The sequence below is a fragment of the Seriola lalandi genome, unplaced genomic scaffold (genome assembly GCF_002814215.2).
Source record: "Seriola lalandi dorsalis isolate HSWRI2012SDOR001 ecotype SW California unplaced genomic scaffold, Sedor1 jcf7180002054997, whole genome shotgun sequence".
Classification (NCBI taxonomy): Eukaryota; Metazoa; Chordata; class Actinopteri; order Carangiformes; family Carangidae; genus Seriola; species Seriola lalandi.
In genome coordinates this window covers 368,568-378,718 of record NW_019525546.1, presented here as the reverse complement: position 1 = coordinate 378,718, position 10,151 = coordinate 368,568, and the positions used below count along the sequence as shown (strand labels likewise).

Sequence of the window (10,151 nt, the reverse complement as noted above, 5' to 3'; positions counted from 1 at the left end):
TAACAGTTACACTCCCACTCCTTCATACAAAGCATAATATCAAACTATGCCTGACCAGCAGCACAAGCACTAAAGCTAGACCTTCTTTGAAACCCATAAGCCTAAATGGTAACAAATCTCGCCGTCTATGCACGCATCATACCCTTATTCTGGCCTGCGTGAGAGGAAATAACTCTGCAGTCATATGTACTTCAAAGAATAATGCACGGAAGACAAATATAAGCTACTCCTGGGTAAGTACTGCTGTAATAAACACAAACATAACAAGAAGGACACACAGATTCAGTCAACTGAGGGAAAATAAAAACCTGTGTCCTTTCCACCAAGGGAAATGTGCCCTTGGATGTGTCAATAGTCCTTTAAAGCTTTGTTTTGGTGATCATCTTAGTTACTTATTGTTTCTATTGTGTTTTCTCCATAGTTTATGTGGGTCAATTGAAGTCTAGAGGTCTGTACTGCTGAGCGTGGCTACTTGTAATCAACAACTCTGTCTCATTCACATCCTCATAACCGGACAGGAAAACACTGTTATGTCGGTTATTCAGTAAAGCCACGTAACCCAAAAAGAGCTGTAGACAAAGTTGAAATTATCTATCACTGTGGAGCTCCAGTGGATCAAGCAGAGAAGTTTGCCGGCCATGAAATCTCTGGATCTTCTGAAGTAGATCTCACTCAAACAAAAGACCTGATCTGCAATTTAAAACAGGCACGTTTGTTTTCCTACTTGTGTTTTATCCTACGTTGTGCAACATTACACATTACAACTCATTAAGCACTGACTTTGTTCAATTTCGATATTCTCAGATGCATAATAAAATCACTGTTCTAATAAAAATGTGCTTAGTTTACATCATATGGCTGAAAAGTGAAAATATCACATATGAAAATGTGCATCAAATTGTTTGAACCTATCCAAGACTGGAATGAGCAATAAAACACATTTATCTTAGACTACAAACCTTACTCTCTGTGACAGTAAAATGGCTTACTGTGGAATACAATAGTTGCCACAATTGACTGAGCACAGAAACTTCAATAAATTGAATTCTCTTACTAAAACCAAAATATGTATTTAACCATTTGTCATGACAGTACTGCTAGCAAAAAGATGGAGTAAGTCATTAACTCCAGATTAGAAGCATTCAACCATAAAAGCCTCATTATCCTTCTTTTCAAACACTTTCGCACAACACAGTGTATAAAATGGAAACTAGCTTACACAACACTTACACAAAAAAACGCAAAAATGGCCCTAAGAGGCTAACGTTAGGTTACGGAGGCACAGAGGTACTCCTGGCTGTCTGTGCAGCTTCTGCCTGGAAACCGTCACTGGTATCTGTTAGTTTCTCGACTTCATTCTTACAGTTTCCTAACTTTTCATGCTGTCTTTCCTTCTGTCACACGCACTTTCTCAGCCAAGAAATCACACTACAAAACTTTCCATCGATTTTAACAGCTAAGAAATGCTATCTAATCAGGTAAATAAAATCATTATCTTAAAACTAAGTTAATATTTCACTTATTTATTTATTCTTTTAGCTCAATTGTCTTTTTCTGCGAAATAACAGATTAGGTTTTTTTTGTTTGTTTGTTTTTTTACAACGTTTATATGGTCTGAATATAATGAATATACACCCATTGTTTTACTGTGCATGCTTATTCAGTTCAGGGGAGTCTGGGACCAATTGTGTAGGCAACTGAACATATGGTCTGCCCATAGACTATAAGTGCAGTCTATGGGTTTGCATCAGACATTGACTGGGTGCAGTTTGTGCCGGTTGAGTGTCTCCACCCAATATCCTTGCAGTGAATTGACAACTGGTGCCTTATCAGCTGCAGTTAGCTTATCAAATGAACAGTTCAGTTGAAAACACAGTCCGCATCTGACGTTTTACAGTTTCAGGCCAACTCCTTTTAAATAAGTAAGGTTCTGTTCAGTCATCGTCACTCTGTGTCTGCAGTGGAGCTTCACACTGTTTAATATTAAATTAATAAATAATCATAAAATGAGCCTTTTGGAAAGAGGAATGAGCAATAAATGCATAATGTATAATGTCACATCACCCTTCCTGTCTGTTGTATCTGCATTTGCCTAAACGGGCAGTGTATTATAACCTTTTTATATACATATATACTTTTTATATACATATATATGATTGTAACTAGTCTGGACCAACACATTAACTGTTCCTATAGATCAGGGTGAATCACAAACAAATGCTGCAAGGAAAGACTACATTTATTGCTAGCTAATACAAAAGTAGTAGTAGTAGTAAAAATTTCCTGTGACCCTTCAGATGCTCTGTAACATTGCTGTGTCACTTTTCACCACAGTGTTGTTGTCACTGGTCCCTCACCTTTCAGTGAATCATACAATTTGGTCTCACAGTCTCCCCAGTTGTAACCGAGTCTGCCCCTGTGGTGCCAGATCCCTGAGGAAGAGCTCGAAGAGAATACAGCTGCCAGTTGGCGAGAAAGGTCTATCGTGCAGGAAAAGGAAACATCTGGAGCAGCAAGAGCACAATCCTAATTTCTTTACTTATCTTAAATTCTTAGCACAAGAGGAGCAACAAAAAAAAAAATTAAGTTTGGCTTGAGGGCAACGACAGAGAAAAAAGGCCATGGTGTTACCTGGAGGAATCCAGCTGTGCTTCATCAGACTTAACTGTATTGAACTGGAGAAGGAGTAAAGCCAGACCCAGCACGGAGGCGACACCTCCCTCTATTGGCGGCTTGTGGGAAGATCAATGTGCTAATTAAAAGGCAGTTCCGTCTTCACATACAGTAGTTGCTGCAGTTTAAGTTCACAAATCACAAAGCATCAGTTTTAAGACGGCATCTGACTAGAGTCACATTTCAACACAAAAACAGGCTTCACGTCTGGTGTGAGTGCTGAAATGTTTAACAAACATAATGTGAATATGGTGTCACACTGACATAACTACATGTATATGACTGTCAGGTTGCCATTAGTCAAAGGGCATCTATGGAAGTTATTGAAATCTTTGTCTGGGACACACTTCAAATTGTATATAAAGACATATATAAGTGTACATTATCCTCCATGAGATCTTTGAGGTTAGTTGTGTACGTGGCTTTATTTTGACCAACAGCCAAATAAACCAAATTATTCAAGAAACTTTTCAAATTTCATGAAGCTGTAACATCCAACATTTGAGATTCTTACTCTGTAAATGACAAAAATAGAAGAAAAAACATACAGAAAATACATTTAAACAACTTTATTCGCTCATTAAAAAACTCCATATTATCCTATACAACTTAAATTATACAAACTTTTCAAATGATGTTGAACTGTTTCCTTATGGCATAACCAACTACTGCTTACTTAAACAATGCCATTACCAATTATTAAAACTAAAAAAAATTAAAACTCTTCTCCATCAAACAAAGAGCCTTAAACACAGCTTCCATTGGAACTGAAATCACTGCTGGAGGGCATGGCAGAAGCAGTAAATGTCCTATTTACATAGAGTGCAACTCCATTCTGTTTTATTTTGCTTCAAAATTTTTTTAATTGTGTCTATGTGACACTGCAACAAAATAATAAACATCATTCTCCATGTTACCAACCTTGGGCATTTGAAAATAATGTTGTAATTACAAATAGACACTGAAAAAGTACAAACATGAGTGTTAAGAATGAGTAAATCCCACTTGAGGTTAGTAGTTGTATCGTCTCTCCCAATATCCTCCTCCCAATTAGTGAGGTATGGCTGCAGTAACAACTTTACTATAGGGCCCATACCGGCCAAAAATGTCTTTGCCAACCACTGCGACACATACCTTGTGCCCGGGCTTGTACTTTGTGATCATCACACACATGGGCAGCTTGATGGCCTTCACTTCACCAAGAATATTCCAATTTGGGAAGACGCCGCTACCCTTACCCTTTTCCGTAGTCATGTAGATGCTACAGCAGCGGGGAGAGAGAGAAAAAGAACACATAAAAAGGACAGCTGTAGTGACAAACTGGCTGAACTCTGCTTCCATCGGGTGGCCATATGATGACATAAACAGTACAATATTCTCCTGACAGATGTGTGAAAAGGTAGAACTCCTGTGATAAACTTAGTTAGGAGTGGATGTTTGTCTCAGACAGAGTGATTTTGGGAAAATATTAATCCAATTCCCATCAACAACATAAATACTAACTATGTTATGATGCTTAATTTTTAACAAAGTTCTGTTTTGAAAAATAAACTGTAAAATTTGGGCACCAGGCTGCCAGATGTTATCATTGTCTGCCACAATGCTTGTATTAGACAGCGATAGCATCTGTAGTCTTGATAATGTTGCCATCTCAAACCATGTAACTCCTCTAGAGATAAAACGGTCAGCTCATCAATTAGTCAATCAACAATAAGATTATTGGCAATACTTTTGATCCACGATGTAATAGAAAAATCATATTCTGCGCTTTGTATGACCGGGGTTTGAACTTTGTATGACCTGGCTTTGTACAACCCTGGACATGAATCTGTCCTCACATGCATGCTCCTTATCTCAGTACTGTCTGGTACAAACTAAGGAGTAGCTTGTCCTTGAACACGCAGCTGCTTCCTCTTGGCGGTTAGACAGTTTTGATAGCACCCAGAATTGTTCACACACACACACACACACACACACACACACACACACATCCTGACCCTGCATCCTTTCCTTTCTCTATAAAGTTAATGTACACTCTTTGTTCGATATTAGTATGCAATTGCACTCTGTTGTGACTGTACACTGATGTTTGATGTATTGTACCATGGCCGATATGATACTGATTCGATTTATTTCTTTTTTTTCCCTTGTCTTTACATAAAGTCTGAGTGTATCAGAGAGGCAGTTTGGACTGCATGATGATACACTGGCTGTGGGAAATTGAATGGGCAGCAACCTGCCTTTTAAAACACACTATCACTTTCCCTGTGCTGCTTCTCACCTGTAACTATCCATGGGCGGGGCAGAGGGGTCTTCCTCCTCTACTTTCCAGAGCACAGAGAGGCCAGCAGGCTCCCTGATGAGGGCCAGATGTACTTCTGGTCTCTGGGGGATGTTATACAAGGCCGCTTCCGAGTTCAGGACGGAGGGGAATGTAGTGGAAGGAAGAGGCGGATGCAAGAGCTTGTCCTTGTTGTAAGAAAAGAGGGCAGGAGTGGAGGTAATGTGAGCAAACAGTCAAGCAAATTACTAATGTGGGTTACCGTGAGTTGGTCTATTACCTGCTCTGAGACTGTGTGCTTGGGAATGTTATGATCACCAGGAGAGAGACATTCTACTTTCACATCCTTGCACTCCTCAATATTGTTTTCTTTATGCTGCTCTCGTCTGTGACATGTCCCTGAATTACACATACCATAAAGAAAGAGGAGCAAATAAAGGCAAGACAAAAAAAATAGTCACAAACAATGAAAAACAAACTGAAAACAAATGTGATGTAAGATTTTATGTAAAGTAAATGATTTTTTCACTTGCTTGAGTAGCTTGTCATTAGTTACACATAACATATTTATGCGTGGTATGTTTTGAAATTAATATATCTAATGATGACGCATCCTACCTTGCTCTCTGAGGCACCATAAGGAGTGAGAACTGGAGATGACTTCTCTTTTAAATCTGCTATGGCAGCCGTCAAAGCTTAACACGGATTATGTACAATCACAAGTAGCAGAAGAAGAGACAGGAGACAGTGGGGAAAAAAGGATGTAGTTATTTATGTACTAACTGACTCATATTATTGAATTTGAGTTGTTATAATAGCTCATCGTGTCAGTTTTTCCCACTGCATGGAGAAATAACATTGAAGGAAGCTATTTATTTAAGGCTTGAGCCTGTATGAAATCATCTTACCGTCATTATCTGCACGCATCCTCTTTAGTGACTTTTTTGTGGTTTCCTGCACAGAAAGGACCGATCAACTAAAACCTCCATTTTCACACTGTTTTTAAGTTATTGAAAACAATGTAATTCACTATATTAATTACCGATTTTGACTTTAATCCTTTCCTCTATGTATATTGTAGAATTCTTGATCTCAAAGTCCCAACTCAAGCTAAATAATTATTGTCCAAATTACAATTAACACTGGCCTATGTGAAAATTGTTCTTTGCTGGATAAAGCAAGGATAAAATACAACTTAATTATTAATAATTTAATACATTTCCATATTTACATTACATTTCAACATTATTTTACTCATTTTAAGAATCAAAAACTAGATATGTACCATCATTTGAAAGAGCTCTCCCTTCTTGTCCATGCAATCCATGCTGTTTTTGTTGACTAAAAAGTAAAATTGGATTGAATTTATACACGTTCAACAAATGGCAAATATTCACTGGTGCGCAGATGGCTGCTAGAATCTTACTCTTTGACATGGTTTCCATCGTTTCACCCTCAGACTCTGTCCTGCAGAGTTGGACAACAAATCACACCGTCTCAAAATTGATAAAATCCAAAGAAATGCAAAGTACAATTTGACATCAAGGGCTTTCATAATTCTCACAGAGGAGTAATATTACCAGTCTGGTTCTACATACCTGCTTATGTCGTTAGCAAGTGACGGATGTGGACTCTGAAAGGTAAACATTTAGAGTGTGTGAATCTGTGCTCTGTGTGTGGGCAGTGTTTACATCTCAAATTAAACCAGATCATTATATTAAGAAATTATATCATTACTTAAAAATTTAACTGCATGGGTATATTATGGCTTTGTTACTGAACATGCATGTCAGTCCATACACAATACATCTGTCTGTCTGCATCAAACCTTTTTCTGTGTCTTTGTCATGTAGGCAAGAGCTGCTTCTGCTCTCTTCGAGACCGTGTTGATTCGAGTCTGAGGGAGAGAGGAGCATTCTGTAAAGATTTGTTGGGTCTGAGGTATTTTTTAGCACCACTTTGGCTTTGAAACATACACACAATACATTCATATTTGGGTCTTTTGGTTTTACTAGATAAGAAATGTCAACATAACCAAAAACATTGAGATATGGGTGAATATGACATCCAGGTGGATATAATCAAATGAAGAAAAAAAAAACAGAAAGACACATGAACAATGGGTGAAGCTTGACAGATGAAGACAGGATTTGCCTGTAGCTGTCAAAGTTTAGGAAGGATCTAGGCAGAGAAATAAGAAAAAAGGCAAGAGACTTATTTTAAAATGGACTGGAGAAAATTAAAAGAGGAAAAAAATGAAGTAAGATCAAAGAATTAGGAAAGGAACAAAATGAACAAACAAAGAAAAGTGGTGAGTAAGTCACATTACCAAAACAAAGAGGTAAAAATGTGAACCACCACTTCCACCGACCTCCAGTTTTTGGATTGAGCTTTCATAGTCAAATCCATTATCCAGCTTTTCAATAGTTTCTATCAAACCCTCGAGCCTGATTTCATTCTTCTTCACTGCACTGCGAACCTCCTGCTTGATCAGTGTCTGGACCTGTGGACACACGTACATGGTAGTGCTTCTTTCATTCACTTCAGATGTATATGCATTTGCAAATGTAACCATGAACAGAAAAAGAGTACATTTGACAATCTCAGTTTGCCGTGTTTTCTCTTACTTCAGACTGGGAGAATTTGATCTTTTTATCACTGGCTCCAGATGAAGTTGACATGGAGGGCAATCTCTTCATTCTTCATGCAAAATGCATACAGACAAACAAACGCAAAGACAGAATGTCAAGATTCACCAGGTATCCAATTGGTAGTTTGCCGCTCCACCATAACTCTTTAAAGACACTTACATCTATTATATGTGGCAAAATAAGAGATTAACATTTTAATATTACAACTGAAGCATCCATCGTTTTACTCCAGGACTATGACACTCATACGCACAGTCATACACCGATGGAACAGCCATCAGGGGCAATGTGGGGTTCAGTATCTTGCCCAAGGACACTTTGACATGCAGCCTAGAGGAGCCGTGGATCAAACCACCGACCTTCTAATTAGAGGACGACCCGCTCCTCCTCAGCCACAGCCGCCCCGCAAAGTGCATAATAATTAAGCCAAACAGCTGCATCAATAGCCTCTAGGTTCATTTTTACATTGCAGAACAATGTAAGGGCAGGATTAACCAGACAGCAAAACAATTCTATTTCTATTCATTGTCCTTGGTTGACTCCAGCCCCAACTTACTCCATCTGTCTACACCTTCCCCAGGTGTAGACAGCATAAAAATCAATTTGGGTAACCAGGCACTTTTTTCCTCCCCCCAAAAAGAAAAAAAAAAAAAAATAAACAGGGATGACGAAACATAGAAGGAGATTTATTCTATCCATCCTCTCACATCCATCTTTTGTGCAAATCGAAAATCATTTGCTTGACTGGCCCAGCTAGCAACAAAATTAGCAGCAGGGCATGCTGAAGCTAGACAAACAAAATATCTGTGTGTGTGTGTATGTGTACAGATTATATTATTAGTCGAGCTGCAAGTCAGTCTGACAAAGCTACAAACACATTTGGCAAGCTAGAAGCATTTATGAAGCTGTTCTGCAATTATGCAGCTGCACGAGGTTAACTCACACATCCAGAAGACTCAAGGCAACTTCTGCATCAGATTTCAATCCTTTTACTTCTTTCAGTGCACGCCACCTATTAAATGCCATTCCAATGTTCACTCGAGCTCTCACCCTTGAGCTGCATGTTACCTTTTGAGGCAAAGGTTTGCGTTTCTTGGGTCTGGTGGAATCGTTTACTCTGTCTTGAGCTGGTGTTCTAAAGCCTCTGCGACCTTCAGTTTCATCTTGACACCCTGCCATTTTTCACAAACCCTGAAGTACACTGTCAAAACAGAAGCTGCATGCAGATGGTTTTGTAGGGTGGGGGGATCATCAGAGAATGTACAAGGTGAGGGAGGCGGCCGATGCTGTCAGCAACAACCTGAAGTTGTCATGAAACCTGGCAACAACAACAGCCTTTGTTAATTTGGTCTCACTCCTATTACTTGACTCTGGACTGGGTAAACCTAATATCCAATATAATCTTATTACAATGTAACACATTACAACAATGTCATTCCACATAATGATATATTGTATGACAGTCCCCTACTATACAGATATCTGTGTAACAGACAAGGTAAGCAACCTCTGAAATGGAAAGAAAATGACATAAATTTGAAATGTATTTACTGCAGTTGGAAGTTGTTTTTTTAGTTTAACAGGAATGAGTGACAAACAGTTTTAAGTTTTAGCTTTTTGTACCAGTAGCAATATTAAAACATCAGTTATATACTTGTCAGAGGCTAGAAAATGTAATAGTTCAGAATTAAAGTGACGGAAGAAGGGAATTATTAATTTAACCACACAAAAAGCTATTGTGACGCAATGATGTAACAGAATCAATGACGCCACACGGTTCTTGAGTCTCGATATGTTGCTATATTGGTTATTAGTCTTACCTCTGTTATCTATGTTGCTTCTTTGCGGGCCTTTGTCGGTGCTGTGACAAAGTCTTCAACTTATTTTCAAACCTCCATATCAACATAAACACAGAAAACAGAAAAAGGTACAATTATAACAGATAAAGAGCAACTTAAAAGCTTTACTGTCCCAATCATCAGACAATAATAAACAATGTTTTCTTTGCAGTCTACACTATAGCCAATTTAATATGTTCTCTCAGATATTACTAGATAATATAATGTTGCGCACACGGGCTTGTGAACACGAAAACAAAAATCAAGACCATCAGTGGCAAAGTTTGTTTCGGTAAAGCAAAAAGCTAGCCAGCATATGAGCTAACTGCTAAAGGGACTAGCTAACTTTTAGATGGAGCTTTTATAATTGGCTAGGAAATAACTAACAAATAAGATAATTAACGTTAACGAAGAAGAGAGGCAGCTATCATAAGAGAGATGGTTAAAGTGAAATCAAAGTATCATTTATAATGCAAATACCTCAACAATCAACAGGGAGCCTTTGCTTGTTTTGGCAGGAAGTTGCATTCTGGTGGTGTGTCCGTTCCACTTCCGCCTATTTTACACCATTAATACTTTAGGCTAAATTCCTTCAGAATAAAAGCCCAATTTCCATAAAGGTAAATTAAATAAAAATGTAATGTTTTGCACAAATAGTGCTCACGTTTTATGTCTAATTAATAGCAGTAATACTGTATCCTCACAGTA

At 38.2% G+C, this 10,151-nt stretch overlaps 1 protein-coding gene across 1 annotated transcript; it reads right to left on the bottom strand.

Moving 5' to 3' along the window:
* Positions 1–3,227: 3,227 nt before the first annotated feature.
* On the bottom strand, positions 3,228–9,990 carry atf7ip2 (activating transcription factor 7 interacting protein 2). The gene is given in 15 exon segments (XM_023397151.2): positions 3,228–3,934; positions 4,955–5,142; positions 5,235–5,353; positions 5,573–5,586; positions 5,589–5,649; positions 5,863–5,908; positions 6,240–6,295; positions 6,381–6,421; positions 6,553–6,587; positions 6,783–6,851; positions 7,326–7,457; positions 7,582–7,654; positions 8,549–8,923; positions 9,426–9,497; positions 9,924–9,990. Coding segments are annotated over 13 exon segments (1,281 nt in total). The 5' UTR covers positions 8,785–8,923; positions 9,426–9,497; positions 9,924–9,990; the 3' UTR covers positions 3,228–3,723.
* Positions 9,991–10,151: the final 161 nt, after the last annotated feature.